Source organism: Phyllostomus discolor, chromosome 8 (assembly GCF_004126475.2).
Source record: "Phyllostomus discolor isolate MPI-MPIP mPhyDis1 chromosome 8, mPhyDis1.pri.v3, whole genome shotgun sequence".
NCBI classification, from domain to species: Eukaryota; Metazoa; Chordata; class Mammalia; order Chiroptera; family Phyllostomidae; genus Phyllostomus; species Phyllostomus discolor.
Genome location: NC_040910.2, coordinates 39,719,370 through 39,736,614, shown reverse-complemented (window position 1 = coordinate 39,736,614; position 17,245 = coordinate 39,719,370). Strand labels below are relative to the sequence as shown.

At 54.1% G+C, this 17,245-nt stretch overlaps 2 protein-coding genes across 5 annotated transcripts in view; one reads left to right on the top strand and one right to left on the bottom strand.

The window, feature by feature from the left end:
- Positions 1-1,431: 1,431 nt before the first annotated feature.
- Positions 1,432-12,589, top strand: UBXN6 (UBX domain protein 6). 2 transcript variants are annotated; one of them, XM_028521034.2, is made up of 10 exons: positions 1,432-1,642; positions 6,138-6,304; positions 6,748-6,812; positions 7,838-7,966; positions 9,039-9,136; positions 9,750-9,825; positions 10,453-10,537; positions 10,644-10,994; positions 11,255-11,403; positions 12,003-12,589. In XM_028521034.2, the coding sequence occupies exons 1-10, from the start codon at positions 1,560-1,562 to the stop codon at positions 12,129-12,131; spliced, it is 1,332 nt and encodes a 443-aa protein (XP_028376835.1). In that variant the 5' UTR covers positions 1,432-1,559; the 3' UTR covers positions 12,132-12,589. The 2 variants fall into 2 exon arrangements, with proteins under 2 accessions (XP_028376835.1, XP_035888110.1); XM_036032217.1 differs by having other exon boundaries at positions 1,465-1,637.
- Positions 12,590-14,653: 2,064 nt separating this feature from the next.
- Positions 14,654-17,245, bottom strand: part of CHAF1A (chromatin assembly factor 1 subunit A) — a 32,527-nt gene continuing 29,935 nt past the window's right edge. For all 3 annotated transcript variants that reach the window (XM_036032215.1, XM_036032214.1, XM_028520275.2), the window contains exons 14-15: positions 15,704-15,800; positions 14,654-15,142 (exon numbers count right to left, since the gene is read on the bottom strand). In XM_036032215.1, coding sequence (XP_035888108.1) covers positions 15,042-15,142; positions 15,704-15,800 — 198 coding nt within the window. In that variant the 3' untranslated portion in view covers positions 14,654-15,041. The remainder of the gene's footprint in view (positions 15,143-15,703; positions 15,801-17,245) is intronic.

The window sequence follows — 17,245 nt, the reverse complement described above, 5'->3', positions numbered from 1 at the left end:
CCATGTTTACACTTTGTGGTGGTTATAGAGTATTCCATAGAGGGGATGAGCAGACCACACATTACTTGCTGTTAGCAGAGAACCTACTCTCCCCGTCTCACCCTGCTGCAGGTACCATGTTCCCTGAATAAGCTATCACCTCAGGACCCTTTCCTTTGTTGTTCCCTCTGCCTGGAGTGTTCCTTGCTTAGATATCCCTGTGGTTTTGTCCCTCATCTCCTTCAGAGGTCTCTATTCAAATGTCAGTCCTTTCTAGCCTATCTGAAGGAGGACTCCCATCACTCTTGATTGCTTTCTCCTACTGTGTTTTTCTTAATGGAAGTGAGCATTGCCTGGCATTATACACTTGTTCAATAGCTGTGAGCCCCTCAAGAGCAGTGCCCTGCCTGTCTTGTTCCCTGCTGTGGCTCTACTGGCTGACACGTAGTAGATGCTCAGTAAATGTTTGGAGAATGACTGTCGCATACTACCACATGGAGAAATTACAGCCATGAGAATTCTTACCTAAAGTATGTGTGTGTGAGTGTGTACATGTGTATACTTTTTCTTTTTCGCTGGAGCATTTCGAAAGCACATCTCAGATGTTGTTTGACCCGTAAGTATCTCAGAATACATCTCTGAAAAAAATATTTAAACACAACTGCCATGACTTTATCACCCTTAGCAAAATTAACAATAGCTCCTTTCTATCATCTTATGTTCAGACACATTCAAATGTCCATCATGGTCTCAAAACCGTCCTTTTCCTGTGCCTGACCCTCTTATTTGGTGTTGCAAACTGCCCCCACTCTGCTCGCTTCCATTCCTGTTTCCACCTTTTCTCCATAGCACTTAACACCATCTACCCTACCATACGTTTTATCATGTTGTCTCTCCCTCCTCAACCCCATCGAAAAAATCATGAGCTCTGCGATATCAGAAAATTTTAATTCATGCTGACTCAAGAGATATTAAAGGAGTAAAAATATAACGCCTGCCACTTATTGATCTTTTCAATTGCATTATCGTGATTACAGTCTTGCTAGGAAGCGGGTGCTATCTTAACCCAATTTCATATGTATAGGACACTGAAGCTCAGGAAGGTTAAGGGGGATGGCGGGGTACTGGGGATGATCACGGGGCTGGGTTGTAGGGGCCTCGATTGCTCCCACAAGTGAATTGGGACTTTATCACATAAGCTCCGAGGAGCCAGGAAAGGTTCGTGAGCAAGGACAGCACTTCTGTAGAGCCAAGTCCCCTTCTCCAGTTACCGCTCGGGGAAACTGGAAGGTGCCTAAGCACAGCTTGCGGCTAGAAGCGCCTTCGTCGCCCCTAGCAACAGAGTCCCGGAAGAACTACTGAGAGGAGGTTCAAACGTATAGAGCGGTCGCCGCAAGCCAGCCAAGCGCGGAAAGCTAGAAAGGCGCGCCCGGCCGATTGTCACGTGGGCGAGCGCGGGAGGCGGGACTTCCGGCAGCCCCTTATTTTTTTTCCGGTTGCTGGCTCTTACAGACCCCTCCCGGACTGGGCCTTGGGCCCGTGTCTCCCCGCGGCCCCCTGCCGCTGGGCCTGCCGCCACCATGAAGAAATTCTTCCAGGAGATCAAGGCTGATATCAAGTTTAAGAGCGCAGGTCCCGGACAGAAGCTTACGGAGTCGGTGAGGTTCGTGATTAGCGCTGGGGCGTGAAGCCTGGGGGCGGAGACGGTCAGGGGAGGCCAAGAGGGCGAGAGGTGAGGAAGGGAGAGATTTCGGGGGCAGGGGCCACGGGGAGCGCTGTGGGTGTAAGGGGAAGTGGAGGCCCCTGGGGGCGGAACGGGAGGGGCAGGCCTGAGGGGGCGGGGCTGCCGGGAGATAGTGATAAATGGAGAGACTTGGGAGGGGAGTAGGGGGTGGTAAGGGTGAAGCTAGGGGGCGAAGAAGGGTCCCAGAAGGAGCATATAGATTTGGGGGAAATCTAGGTGATGGGAATTGGTGGGTGAGCCTGGAGAAGCAAAGAGCTTTCGTCCATGGTGTGAGGGGTCTGGGCCCTGGGTCTGGAGTTGGAGGGAGGACTGAATGGGAGCCTGGAAGGCCAGGGAATCTAAGGCATTGTTGGAAGAGTCGACAGGGTGAATTGGAGGGGGCTGCGAGGGGCGGAGGAAGGTCTGGTAGGAGAATGGAAGTGGGTGGGTGGGGGTGGAAAGCGAGGGGGGTGGGGTATATCTGTGATGGGAAGGAGGCGGGGTTCTTGTGGGTGATGGTTAAATTGAATGGGAGGCCCTTGGGAGACTTGGGAGTGTGGGGGATGTGGTCTGCACGCCTTTAGGCCTCTGAGTTTTCTGGGGAGGACTTGGAGAAAGGAAGGGCCTGGGACGAGAGTGCGAACTTAGTGGAGAGATGCGTGGAGAGCAGGTGGCATGAAGGAGTCAGTAAAGTGGTGGAACAAGTGAGTATGCTGGACTGTCAGGTGTGGGCGGCTGAGAAGGAAGCTCCACCTGGAGGTGGGCCTGGGAGATGGTGGAGCTGCTACAGGGAGTTATGGGGTGTGTGTGTGTGTGTGTGTGTGTGAACTTGGGGGTGGTCCTAGAATCAGTCAGGAGTGACTGAGGAAAGACCCCAGCCTGGGCAGGGTTCTGTGAGGAATAAGGAAAGGGACTGTGAAGAGGTAGGGCTGGGAGGGGTAGGAGGAGAGGCAGGGAGTAGGGCAGGAAGGGAAGAGGAGGGAGTCAGAGTTGTGTGAGGGAGAGTGGGTGCAGGGCAGGGACCTCAGGACATCTGTCACAAAGATAGGGGTCTCCTAAGATCCTTGGGAGGGGGTGCCAAGGATCCCCCTCCCAAGGGGGAGGAATGGGAAGAATGAGACTCATGAAGGCCAGGTTAATGAGTGAGGGAAGGAAGCACAGTGGACAAAATCAGGTCCTAGGAACCTGAGGAGGGAGAGGAGGGCAGCTTAAGGGGGGCAATGGAGAGTGGTGGACCAGACAAAGGGGTCCCTTCATTTGCTTGACAAGTTGTGGGTAGAGGTGGGGGCTGGAGCAACTGGGACTGTGACGGGAAGAAGGTGGGGGCTGTGTGGGTGATTGCCATGCCAGACTGGAGGCTTGGGAGGAGAGAGGATGGAAGTAATTTGGAGATGCAGGCTGTTGTGATGTGCCTGGAGTGAGCTGGGAAGCTCAAGGTGTAACACTGGAAAAGTCGGCATTCCTGCTGCCTTGACTGCCAGGACCAATCAGTAGAGCCAAGGATTGGATCTTTATGGGTGCTTTATTCAGATGTCGGTGATCTGAGAAGATGGTGGGTTATGTACCCTAGAAATCATCTTAACATCTCATCTCAAGCCAACCTTTTTATAAGCAGAAGGAAAGGGTAGGTAGTGGGTTTGGAAAAAGGTTAATCAGATAAGGGTTGCAGACAGTGATTTTCTTAGTATTTCTGTAACTACTGATCAACAATCCTTTATCTGCATCACTGACGTCAGATACCATCTCAGTAGCTTGCAGATCCCCTGGGGACAAAGGTTGAATTGCTTGTCCACCTCCTGGAGTCAGGCAGGCCACGTGTTCAGTTCCCATGTATTCCAGCTCCTGGAACAACAGCTTTCCACGTGCATTAATTGCTTAAGCCTATCAACTATGCCTAAAGCTAAAATCTTTTTAACTCTTGAGTTCCCCTGTCAGGCGTGCTGGAGGGGTGTTGAGCAGGACTCGCTCATGGTTTGCCTTCCAGTGGGTGGAGACGGAAAAAAGAAACCAGTACACGAATGATGGAAAATTAGGTTGTGCCCGGGGCTGTAAAAAAAAATAAGCAGGGGCAGGGGATGGTGAGTATTGGGGGTGGGAGACCTTTAATGTTCCAGGAATTCAGCTCTTGGGAAGGTGACATGTGACATGCGAGCTGGTTGAGGTAAGATTCAGCCATGTGGAAATAACCTACCCTCCCCCCCCACAGCACACCGGGAAAAGCCAGTGTTCATGCTGCCTGTCACCTACCAGAGCCAGTAAACAGAGATGGGGATTGAATCTTTATGGGCACTTTATTCAGATGGCCGGTGATCTGAGAAGATGGAGGGTTTGTACCCTAACAAACCGTCTTAAATTCCATTTTAAACTGATTCTTTTCACAAGGAGAAGAGTGTAGGTAAGGGGTTTGGAACTCAGGGGAAACATTAATCAGATGAAGGCTGCAGCATTCTTCCATCTGTGGCCTAGGCAGTGGGCGTCTCACCCTGGAGCACAGGGGCTCAGAGCCATCCTGATTGCCTGCAGTCCTCTTCGGACTCGAAGGTGGGACTGCCTGTGGCCTCCTGGAGTCAGGGTGGGCTCTTCAGTTCCTAAAACAATAGCCTTTTATATGCGCCGATTACTAAGCTTATTAGCTATTATCTGAAACTAAAAGTTTTCCAACATTTGAGTCCCCTGTCAGCTCTACCCTCTCCCAAACCTCCTTCCCTCATCCCACCCGCTGGCGGCACTCTCAGGCAGCAGGCACGGGAGGTGCAAAGGCTCTGTGGCAGGGACCGGCTGGCCTGCAGCGAGCAGCAGCAGTGAGACCGGGGTAGACAGAAGAGTGAACCAGGCAGACGGGCATGTTGTTCGTGGCCTGTGGGGACACGGGTGGCTTTAGGGTTCTGTCGTGTAGGTGTTGGGAGGACGTGATGTAGAGGTATGATAAGTGCTAACTTAGGTTTTAGGGGGACCCCTATGGCTGCCCTGCAGAGCCATGAAGTGGGTGAGTGAGGTATCTTGGAAAGTGGCCTGGGGATATTTATTTCATTGCTTTAGAGAAGAAGGGAGGGGGAGGGAGAAAGAAAGAGAAGCAGTGATCTGCTCCCTTCTTGCATGTGTCCCAAGCAGGGATTGAACTTGCAATGTGGGTGTGTACCTTGACCGGGGAATTAAACCTGTGACCCTTTGGCTATGGGACAATGTGTTCAACCAACTGAGCCACACTGACCAGGGCTAATGGCATTTTTATAGAGAGACCTCAGTACCACATGGGGCTAGGGTGGGTTTTACATGACCCATTTTTTCTAACATGAGGTTCTCAGCTGTGGGGCAGGGATGTGCAGGAAGCAGGTCCCAGGGGCCTTGGGACAAGAAGAGGGGCTGTCCACACATCTGAGTAAAGTGGGAGGAGTGAGGTCATGAACCGAGAGCCTTGGCTTCTGGTAAGGTTTACAGGATCAGCACATATGATTCTAACTGCTGGGGCCGGGAGAGGGTCCTCAAGGAAGAAGGTGGGTGAGGTAGGTGAGTCAGACCAGGTGGGACTTCTCCGCTGGGATATTCAAAACTAGATCCTATCCTTCCCTCCCCTCCCCTCCCCTCCCCTCCCCTCCCCTCCCCTCCCCTCCCCCCCTCTCTTTTTTTCTTCCTTCTTTTTAAAATATTTTATTTATTTATTTTTAGAGACAGGGAAAGGGAGAGAGAAAGAGGGAAACATCAATGTGTGGTTGCTTCTCGTGCGCCCCCCACCGGGGACCTGGCCTGCAACCCAGGCATGTGCCCTGACTGGGAATCGAACTGGCGACCCTTTGGTTTGCAGGCCAGCATGTAATCCACTGAGCCACACCAGCCAGAGCCAGAACCAGATCATTGTCCTACTAAGTAGATTAAGAAGCCATTCGTCCCCTGAGGTTATTACTACACTTATTTCCCAAAGTGGAGGTGTTACTAAACTTGATCTTTGTAACATACTTAACACAGAGCTTGAATGTTGTCTGAGCTTCTGCAAAAGGAGATCTTAAGACCACCCTCAGAAGGGTGTTGTTTGAGGAAACAATACTGTGCTGCCTGGTGCGTTGTAGATGCTTAACTAATGCCACTGAGACTACTCATTGTTACAGTCAGGAAGGGTCTCGATTCTTACTCAGGACGGAGCTGGGGGAGGGTTGACTACTTTCAGTCTTGTCAGTTCCTGAAGACATTAGGGTGCTTAAACGGGTGGCCCCCATATGGAGGTGAGTGCCATTAACCCCAGTCAACAGGTGATGCCTCTGAGGCCCAGGCCAGTGAAGGACTTGCCCAACAGGGCAGAGCTGGGAGTGAAATCACCGCCTGCCTCCAGGGCTGTTAAGGCAGATGTCTGTCTAATGGGGCAGGAGTAGAAGTGGGAGAGGGGTAGAGGCTCTTTCGTCTGACCCTACATCACTTCACTTTCTCTGTGTTTCTCCTCCAGGGAGAAGGGCCCCAAAGAAAAGCCCAACCAGCCAGTGCTCCGGCAGCCCCGCCAGGGACCTACAGATGAGGCGCAGATGGCAGCCGCAGCGGCCCTGGCCCGGCTGGAGCAGAAGCAGCCCAGGGCCCGGGGCCCCACGTCGTCACAGGACTCCACCCGGAACCAGGGTGAGTTGCGCTGTCCTTGGGCTGCAGGGGGGCAGGCGAGGTGAAGTGGAGTGAGGCCTCTGTCCCCTCTGTCCTTGAGGCCTGTCTGTGGCTGTTTACAGGTCCCAGATCCTGTGCTCGGTCCTGGACGAAAATAATTATATAACCAATGACGTGGGGGGCTTTAAAGTCACCGTTGTGAGAGGAGGGAAATTCGGGGGGAGAGGAACAAGGGTCTGGCGTGGTCTGAGTGCCGTGAACGTGAGGGAGGGTGCAGAGGGGAATGAAGGAGGAGGAGAGGTTGCAGGTCATTGTCAGGTTATCAAGTGAAGTGTGGGGGCATGAGGCAGTGTTGCAAGAGGACGGGCTAGGACCTCAAACTGGAAGGACGACTAGAACTTGACCCACTTGAGGGCCAGCCCTGGAGGGGCCACACACTGACCCATTTCTGCATCTCCCTCCAGTGAGAAAGGAACTTCAAGTCGAGGCGACCGTCAGTGGGAGCTCGAAGGCCCCAGGGACTAACACGGTAAAAGCATCCATCTGGCAGCATGACACCCTGAGGGGTGGCCTGGGGCGGGGAGCGGGGCCACCCCTAGGTTCTTGCCTGTAAGCACTTGGTTCTGGGGGTGGTGGGACACAGAAGAGACATCAGGGTGGGGGAGGTCACTTCTGGCTTGGGGAACCCTGCCTTGAAAGGTCGGGGCAGGTTGTGGTTGTGTTGATGTTGACTGGGGCCTCCATGCTCAGCACCTTAGGGTGCCAGGCTTGGGTGCTGAGGGTAGGACTGGACCCCGTTAGTTTGTGGGTTACAGCCCCAACTCTGTAACCCACCCCATGAGGGTGGGTGCTGTTGTAGTTCCCACTTTCCAGAAGAGAAAACAGGTTCAGGGAGGTGAAGGCAGTGTCCTTAGTCGTGCACCTCAGAACCAGCAAGGCCGAAGGCGAACCCCAGCCTGTGTGACCCCAGAGCCTGCACCCCTGGCACGGCCCTCTGCAGCCTTCTCAGGAGGCAGGAGGGCTCCATGGATCTCAGTGTAACCTGGCCGTTCAGAAGCAGGTGGGGCTCAAAGGAGAGCTCTGCAGAAAGGGCATTCCTAGCAGTTCAGCCCTCGAGTTCTCACTGAGTCTTAGCGAGGAACAGACCCTAGATAGACATTGCCTGGGAACTGAGGCCCAGAACTGGTCCAGGACTGGTCCAGGGCACCGTGACTCAACTCCCCACCACGAAGCCCCTTTTCCACCAGGCAGCAGGGACAGAGGAACAGCAGAGGCTGCTGATTGAGCGCTGTGTTCGCAGCTGCTACACACTCCTCCTTTCCTCCTCACCTTGTTCAGTCCTGAGCTGGTCCTGCAGAGACGTTTCACAGACCAGAGAACATCCTCAGAGGTGCTCGGTCACCGGGTTGAGGTGTTCCATGGTGGAGGGGACAGCGTTGAGACCAGGGTGTCTGGCTCCCAGGGCCATGCTTTCAGGCCTGTGGCACTCAGTGACTTGGGGTGGCATCTGTGCACAGTCCAGGATGAGACACTTTCATCCCCACCCCCCCCCAGGTGCCTGAGCCCAGAGAGGAAGGCTCGACCCCCCTGGCAGTGCCCGGAGTGTACTTCACCTGCCCCCTCACAGGGGCCACCCTGAGGAAGGACCAGCGGGACAGCCGGATCAAAGAAGCCATTCTCTCAGTGAGTGGAGGCCTCAGGCCTCGTCCCTCACTCTGAGGTTCCAGGGTTGGAGCTGCCTTCAGGAAGCCCCAGTGAGGCCGGGTGGCACAGATCCTTCTTAGTGTCCCCACCTGTGTACATTGTTATCTGTTGTCACCTGGTCAAAGAGGAAATGCTTACGCGCAGTACAAAATTCCGCATACAGAAGGGGAGGCAGAGAGAAGCCACCTTCCACTCACCTCTTGGCCACCCTCCCAGGTGACAGCCTCTGTGGGTAGTTTAGGTCCCTGTTCAGGGACATTTCGAGTGTGTACAAACTGCCGACGTATTTGTCTCCCCTTCACTTGTTTTGATTTTTCATAAAAGGTAACGTACCACTCACGCTAAACATAGGAACTGCCAGCTATTACAGCAGTATGAAAAGAACTTCAGCATTTTTTTTTCCTTAAAACTGAATTTGAAAATAATTTCAAACTTAAAAAAATTTTCAAGAAGAACAAAAAGAACACCTAAATACCTCTGCTTTGGGCCTGAGTTTCCCATTGCCATTGTAACGGGCCATTGCAACCTGAGGGGCTTGGAACACACACGTCTGGTCTCCTAGAATCCTGCAAGTCAGAGTGTGACGTGCCTCTCTCCAGTGGCAGGAAGGCTGTGTTCCTTCTGGAAGCTGTGTGGACAGTCCATTTCCTGGCCTTTTCCAGCTTCTGGGCCACCTGTGTTCTGTGGCCCCTACCTCCGTCCTCACAGCGTGCAACACCAGGCTGCGTCTTGGTCCAGCCACCATGTCCTGGTTCTCTGCCCTGACGGGCTCTTATGGTTACTCTGGGCCCACCTGGCTTGTCTAGACTAATGCCCCGTTTTAAGGTCTGCTGGTCGCAGCCATAATTTTATTGCGTGATCTGGGCTGCTCATGGCCCCTCTTCCCCAGGAGGGAGGGCACTGCTGAAGCTTTTCTCCTCCTTTTCTGCTGAGTGTGTGCAGTCAAAGCCCCGAGCCTGTTACTCTACCATTATTACTGCTGTCTCCTGAGTAACCAGGCCCCGGGCTGTGAGGGGAGCGCTCTCTGACGTGCTCTCCTCACTGTGCCCAGCACTTCTCCGTGGACCCGGTGGCTGCCTCCATCATGAAGATCCACACGTTCAACAAAGACCGGGACAAGGTGAAGCTGGGCGTGGACACCATCGCCAAGTGAGTGGGCGCCCTGTCCCCCACTGAGGGTGCGAGTCTTGGGCTTCCAGCAGGACCTGCTAAGGGGACCTTCCCTCCCCCTGACCCAGGAAGAGAAGGGGCTTGGCCTCTTTGGGTCTCAGTTTACCTGTCTGTAAAAGAAGGGGGTTACTGAATTGGGGATTCCCAACCCTGGCTTCCCTTTGGGGGCCATAGAGGAGTGTGAGGGAGGTGGGTTCCCACCCCACTCCCCTGACCACTGAGCAGGTCCAGGGGTGCTGAAAGTCTGTTTTGCACATGAGCTCCCAAGCAAACACTGGTGATCATTGGCACTGGAGGCCCGTTCTGGCTCTGTCCACTTGCCCCCACACTGTGGTCCATTGGTGCCCTCCAGGGGAGGTAGGACCCAGGGGCAGGCGCAGCGGTGGGCCCCAGGTGGACCATCTCTGTGGCAGTGGTGTCCTGTGCTGGCCCAGGCTGTTGGCAACAGGGGTCAGAGGTGTGATGGCACCTGCTCCCCCTCTTAACCACGAGCCTGGGTGTGGCTCTGAGCTGCTGTTCACCTGGGGATGGGAGGTGCAGAGCAGCCGGTCACCCAACCCAGGCCTGTCCTTGTTCCCGAATTCTGCCTCAGGTACCTGGACAATATCCACCTGCACCCTGAGGAGGAGAAGTACCAGAAGATCAAGCTGCAGAACAAGGTGTTCCAGGTGAGGGCTCTGTTGAGTGACTTCCAGCCGGTGCAGCCAGCGTGGCTGGGCCAGCGGTCGCACAGGGCCTTGTCTGGCGGTGGGGCCCTGGGAGGGCTTCTCTAGGGTTGCAGGTGGAGAGGGGCTTTATGAACATAGGTCATACGTAATAGCTGTATGTAATCTGCTCTCCCCACCACTGCTGGCATGTTTTGACCTTAATTTGAACTAGTTGGGATCATGTCAGCACTGGGGGGATTTCTTACATAGACTTCTGACTTCTGTGGAGAAATCACGTGGTCCCGCCACCCTGGTCCATGTTACTTGTGCTGTTGGCAGGGCATCCACTCTCCCCTACAGCATCATATGCAGCCCTCCCCCCATTTTGAAGACCCCCGTGCTGTTCTTTGGCTTTTGAGCTCCTCTTCACCCTGGTTATTGGCCTCTGGGGTCCCTCTGTGAGCAGCTACTGGAAACCTTGGAGCCTTTCTTTAGGCAGCTTCAGAGGCAGGGAGGGGGGCTTGTCCTCCCCAGGGGCCAGCCCCTCAAAAAGAGGGGGTGCTGGGCCTGATGGGACCCACTGGGCAGTGAGGTTGGTGGGGCTCAAGGAGGCCCAAGGGCCCTGCATGACTTCAGCTCTATTCCTAGGAGCGCATTAACTGCCTGGAAGGGACCCACGAGTTTTTTGAGGCCATTGGCTTCCAGAAGGCATTGTTGCCAGTTCCGGATCAGGGTAAGCTGGGGAGAGAAAAGCCTTGGCTGAGTCGGGAGGTGGGAAGGGGAGGGGCCTGGCTCGGGGGTTTTCTTGCTGTGGCACAGGGACATCTTGTGTCCCCCAGAGGGCCCCGAAGAATTCTACGTGCTGAGTGAGGCCGCCCTGGCCCAGCCCCAGAACCTGGAGACGTACAAGGAGCAGCTGCTGTGTGCGGAGCCTGTGCGGGCCACACTGGCCCGCCAGCGACGTGTCTTCCGGCCCTCGCCCCTGGCCTCTCAGTTCGACCTGCCTTCTGACTTCTTCAACCTCACGGCTGAGGAGGTCAAGCGGGAACAGAGGCTCAAGTCTGAGGCAGTGGAGCGGCTGAGCATGCTGCGGACCAAGGCCATGCGGGAAAAGGAGGAGCAGAGGGAGATGCGCAAGTACACTTACACGCTGCTGCGAGTTCGCCTCCCTGATGGCTGCCTCCTCCAGGGTGTGTGCTGCCTGCTGGCCAGGGTCGCGTGGGGAAGGGGTAGGGCGAGGCCCAGGAGGTGGTTGGTGTCTGTGCTGATTGGCTGGGCTGTGTGTGGTGTAGTAACTGCAGCTGTGGGTTTGCTCTGCCTCCAGCCGGAGGGTCTGTGGTCTGAACTTCTCTGAGCTCCTCTGGGCTCACCTCCACTTGTCTGGGCTGGGTGGGCCCTGGGGAGGGTTCCCATGATGTCCATCCTCACTCCGACTGTTCCACCCCCCCAGGGACATTCTACGCCCGGGAGCGGGTGGCAGCACTCTATAGCTTTGTTCGGGAGGCCTTGCAGAGCGACTGGTTGCCCTTTGAGCTGCTGGCCTTGGGTGGGCAGAAGTTGTCAGAGGACGAGAACTTGCCCTTCAATGAGTGCGGGCTGGTGAGTGACAAGTTGCCGCATGCTGGATCTCTGGATTCTGGCTGAATCTGCCACACATGCCCCGAGAGGGCAGTGCTTCTCAGTACAGGGTGGTCCTAGGAGAAGGGGTCCCAGGGCCAGGCTCCCTGGGTTTTAGTTTTACCTTTCTGTTTATTCACAATGTGACCTGCATAACTTCTCGGTGCCTCAGTTTCCCACCCTTAAAATGGAAAAAGTGTCAAGTATGTTATTTTCTGAGGAGCAGAGCCCAGAGGAGATTGGAAAGGAGAGGATTTACTGGGGAGGAAGTTGGAGGAGGGCAGCCAGACCCTGATGCAGGGAGACCAGGGAGGAAGGAGGCCTGGCTGAGAGGTCCTGAGTGTTGCCCAGCAGTGGGCAGCCTCAGCAGGCCAGGTGGTGTCCCTTGAACCCAGGTCCTTGGTAGGAGGGGCCACTGCTTCGGGAATGGGCTTACTGAGTGACTGCTGTCACTTTTGTCACCAGTGGGAACAGTCTTGGGAGGGCATGGCCCTGGCTCCAACACAAAGATTTGAATGTGAAGATGTGAACTTTGTCACGTAAATGCCAGAACAAGGCTGAGGCTTCTTGCCCCACCACAGGTGCCCTCGGCCCTCCTGACCTTCTCGTGGGACTCGGCAGTGCTAGAGGACATCAAGGCCGCGGGGGCTGAGCCGGACTCATCTATCCTGAAACCCGAGCTCCTGATGGTCATCGAGAAGCTCCCGTGAAATAAAAGCAGGGTTGGCTTCAGCCCCCATGGGTCTGTGTCATGCTCTCCTGCCTCCTCCACCACTGCTCATGTCCCTGCTCCCCCTCCACTCAGGGCCTCCCAGCCTCTTCTGGGACTGTCGGCCCAGCCCACAGGCAGGGGAGGCCACTGGTTGGCCTGTGACCGCCACTCAGAGGGCTTTCAGGAGACAGCTGCTGTGCTGTCCTTGGTAGCGCTGGTTCTAAGCCTTATCCAGCTGCTAATAACATGATTAATGGAACCCTAGGCGTGACAGATGTGAACGCCTCCCCGGGCACGAGAGTGGGCCTGCAGCACGGGCCCAGGCCCCATGGCTGGCCCTAAGGCTGCCCTGTGGGACTGCTGGTGATAGTGGCATAGGGTGGAGATGCTGGGCCTGTCAAGCCAGAATTCTGTAACTCTAAATTCTGAACTGAAATAAACAGGCTCTTTGACTAGACTCCTGGTGGTGAGTTCTGGCTGTGTGTCGCAGGGCAGGTCAGTAGCTGCAGTCACCCAGTGGACAAGCCCACCTTCCCGAGGGAAGGCGCCCCAGGGGCCCTGCAGAACTAGTTTCCGTAGATGTTCACATCCTCACCCCTAGAACCGAGAACGTCCACAGAAGAGGAAAGTGACAAGAGGAAATTCATGTGTGACTGAAGACCTTCAGATGGGAGATTGTCTTGGGTTTTCCAGACGGGCCCGGCGTCATCCCAGGTGTTCTTACACGTGGAAAGAGGAGGCAGAAGAAATGGAAGAGGCTGTGCTGCGGGCTTCAAATTTGGAGGAAGGATCCAGGAGCCAAGGAATGCCGTGGCTGCTAGAAGCCTGAAAAGGCAGGAAATGGATTCTCCCCTGGAGCTTCCAGAAGGAACCAGCCCTGCCCACACCTGTATTTTAAAGTAGTGAGACCCATGTTAGTCAGATATGATATCCAGAATGGTAAGAACAGGTGTGTGTTTTAAGCCATCGTTTTTAGTGATATAGTGATATGTAATAGCCACAGGGACTAAGGGAAAGCAAGACCTGGAGCGTCAAAGGTACTCATCCCTGGTCACACCCAGGCTGGGAGATGCCCCCTCAACCAATGACCCGGATCATCCCTTCCCTCTCACCCCCAGCAGGTTGCTAGCTGTGGCTTGTAGACACTCCTGCAGAAGCCTGGTGGCTGGTCCTGACCACTGCCAGCTGGGTAACGGAAAGACTTGAAGCTTCAAGACCTCAAACACGATTAAAAAATTTTTTTTTAAATCTGTTTTTAGAGGGGGAAAGGGAAGAAGGGAAGGAAAGGTTATTCCTTTGCCTCATGCACATGTCCCCTTTCTGGGGACCAAACCTGCAACCCAAAGCATGTGCCCTGACCAGGAACCAAACTGGTAACCTTTTGATTGCAGAACGACACCCAACCAACTGAACCATACTGGTTAGAGCCAAATGTAATTGATTTTTAAAGCAAAAATCCCTTGTAACCCTGCCACGCAAGTTGCCCCCACGCAAGCCTCATCTCACACTTGGGCCGCTGGCATCTGTTGGACCCAGGCCTGTCTCCTTTGCTGCCATATCTTGGGAACCCAGCACAGCCTTGACCTGTCACTTAGGTCCTACATCTCCTCCCTGTCCCCAACTGCAAGTTGTCAAGACACCCAACTAAAACAGGCCTAAGGAGTCTTGACAGATAGCTGTGTGTACAGGAATAACACACAGGCTGCTGTCCTATACACACGCCTGTATTCACTGGCACCCTGCCTCCAGTAGGAGGTCCTGGCTGGGGCTTGCTCTGCAACTGGGTGTTCCTCAGGCCCACCCATATAGGGCCTCTGAGGAGGATCAGGGTACAGCAATAGTGGAACACATGGAATCTTGGCCCGCCACACAGCAACAGGTCAGGTTGCCCCATCTGGCTGTATCCAGCTGATGTAAACTGTTCCGCATGCTAATATGCCTTCTCTCTTGGGGACAGCAGGAACAAAACAATGTGTGGTGTTAGCAGGACAGGAGTTCAGGTTGGATGAAGTCTGTGAACTCTGCCAAGATCTCAGCTCCCTGAGGCCTTCCACATGTGCTGAGACACCTCAGTGGGGCTATCACTGCCCCAGTGTGGCACTGTTCTCGGGTCTCGGGGACCAGGGCTCTGGCATCTTCAGCTGGTTCCACCCAGTTCCAACACTCTGCTGTGTTGTGCCTGACCGACCCAGAAGTCCATCTGGAAGCCAAGACTCAGATCTCAGAGGCCCAGAGTAGGTCCCGTTCCCCTCCCAAGGGGCAGGAGGGATGGATGGGCAGGAGTACCTACCTGCTGAGAAGCCCCACCCTGAACTAGGTCACTGGGGAGGCGGGAGATTTCACAACAGAGATGGGACAGTGCTTTTGGGGAGTGGAAAGCTTGAGACATGCTGCAGCACCGTATGTGGGGTGTAAGGAGTGAACACCTGGCAGCACAGCACAGGGCATGAACTCAAGCCACGGGTGAAGGCACACACCCACTCACAGAAACAATGGGTTGAAAAGATGACAGACACCAAGTCAGGACTAGACAGTAAGTTTATACACGTTCACGTCAGGTCCCAGTGCTAAGCTGCACCAGCAGGGCTCCAATTCATTTATAAGCATTTCATCATAGTGCCTGCTCAGGGTCCTCAGGGCAAGATTAGGCTTCCCTGTACAGGCCAACATATTGCGATAATGCTTTATTAAAGGGCAGAATAATACGCAACTTTGGGGGAAAAGTTTTTACAAATATCAAAAAGAATGAACCAAGCATCCTATATACTTTCCATCCCTTAGCGGGGGATGGGTATGCAAAGCAGGACAAAGTGCTCTTTACACAGGAATCGTAGGACTTTCAAGTATCTGAGAAGCATCTGAGAAAACCCTAACCATTCTACATACACACATGGGCCAACTGGGGTGCTCAGGAGGGGCCAAGTGAGCTGGAGGGCGTGGGGCTCTCACTGGTGTCCATTCCCTCAGGCCTTCCAGCTCCAGGAGTGGTTCCACATGGGTCCTGGACCTCTTCTGCAAGGCAAGACAGGCAGGGGCTTCAGCCGGCTGAACCTGTGTCCCTAGAGCCTGAAACAGCTCTGAGGGCCTTCTTGGGGTAAGATGCACCCACCTACCCCAACCAACTGTGGTCAGAGAAGGAGCATGGCTGTAGCCCCAGGCCCCTCCCCGCCTTCTAGACAGATGTACTCCCTCACCCCCTCCAGCCAGACCCTGTCACTCTTCAGCTCAGAGAGGAAGAGCCAAATTTGGGCCTGAAGTTCCATGCCCAAGGCGAGGAAACCGGGGCACCCAGGCTGAGTGGCTCTGTCAAGGATCACCGGACATCAAGCTCCCTGAGCCGGCATCACCACTGCCGTCCTTTTCCCTGCAGAAGCTCAGTTTAGAGGCAACTCGCTGGTGCCAAGCCTCCGCCTTGCGCACTCTCTCTCCGACACCTCCCATCCACCCTTCGCCTTGGTGGCAATCAACCTTCAATTCTTTGGTTTCTTAAAAGTAACTTAGGGATTGGGGGGGGAGGGGTCTTCCCCACAGCTGCCAGCCTATGGGAAGAGGGTCTGGGGCCATTCTCACCAGCAACATCTGAGATGTCCATCATTATACAGTCGCCATCTTCTTCCTCCTCTTCCTCTGTGTCTGCCTGGAAGCCATCCAGGTCCCCAGCTCCTACCTGAATAGACACGGGGGCATGGGCTGTCAGTACAGGCACTTCGGGGCAGACCAGTATGTGACCCCTCCTGCTACAGGTGCCCACTCGCCTGACCCCTCTACCTGTTTCAGCAACACACTGAAGGAATCCATTTGATAGCCAGTGACCAAAGGAAACCATGGGAAGTTCCCTCCAATGAAGCTCTGAAAACTACCACCATCATATTTACCTTAATAAAATATAATTTGTGAACTGCTTTGAATTAAAAGTCTGGGTTTCTGGTTTAGTTTGAAAGGAAAATTGATAAGGCACAGACTTTCTCTACATTTATTATTTGAAATCAATGGCTGAGAGCTCAGTTGGTCAGTGCTTTCTCTGTCCCTTCTGCCTGAGACCTGACAACTCTCAGTTTGTGCTTGAACCAGTTTGGCCTGTGCGGTACGCCATCCGATGAACCAGACGGAAGTCAGGACAGTGGGAGAGCGGGGCTAGAATTTCCAACAAGGTTTTCACTGGCGTTCAGCAGAGGGGACAGAAGGGCAAGATGGAAGGTAGCAGGACCAATTTTAAACATCAACCACCTACACACGTTTACTCCTCCTGTAAACAAACAAAGGGAACCAGCAGAGGAGGTAGGATCAGATTTCAACAGAGGGGCTACTTCTCAAAACACTTCAAAATTCCTCTGCTACAAAAACCTCTGTTTGCTTAGAAAAGGGATGACAGAGCAGCAAGATTTGCACATGCGGTTCCCGGCCTGGCCGGCAGACCGGGCTCGCGTTTGCAGCAGCATCAGTTCCTGGTGTATATGCTCCACAGCCAGACTCCCTGGCGGCTGGAGGACCGCTGAGACAGGAACAGCCCCCAGAGCAAAAGCAGGAGCTGCCACAGTAGGATGCTGGGGGCGATGTCTAACAACCTGTTCTAAAGAACTGACTGACCGAGAATAGCAGACAGTTCAGTTCTCAACTATGCAGAGTTGGGAGTGTTTGGATCTGTTAAACAAAACGAACAGACATTTCATAGCCTTTCCTGGTCACGGGACCCTCCAAACAAGAAACATAAGTTTAGGGGACACACCATCATAACCCCAAACACACAGGACAGATTACTACTCTACAGTGGGATTTTGGGTGACACTGAATGCGCTGTGCTGAGTGGCCAGCAGCTTAGTGTGAGGGGAAAGCTCCGCACCCCACTGTCGCTGTTGCATGCAGTGGATGCAGAGATGGAAAGGGGGGGGCATGTGGAACAGGCAGGGGTTAGGGAGGCGTTCGGCAATTGTTAAGAATTATGGCAGCGTAACACTTGTCTTAGTTTTGCTTTGATAACAGAATATATTTGACTGGAAAGGAGAAGCAGAACCTCTCCCCATTTTAAAACAAAACCAAGGCCCAGATCTGAGTCACTTTGGTGCCACAGACATTTGGTGGCAGAGTTGGCTGGTGTCTCAACCATCCACAAGT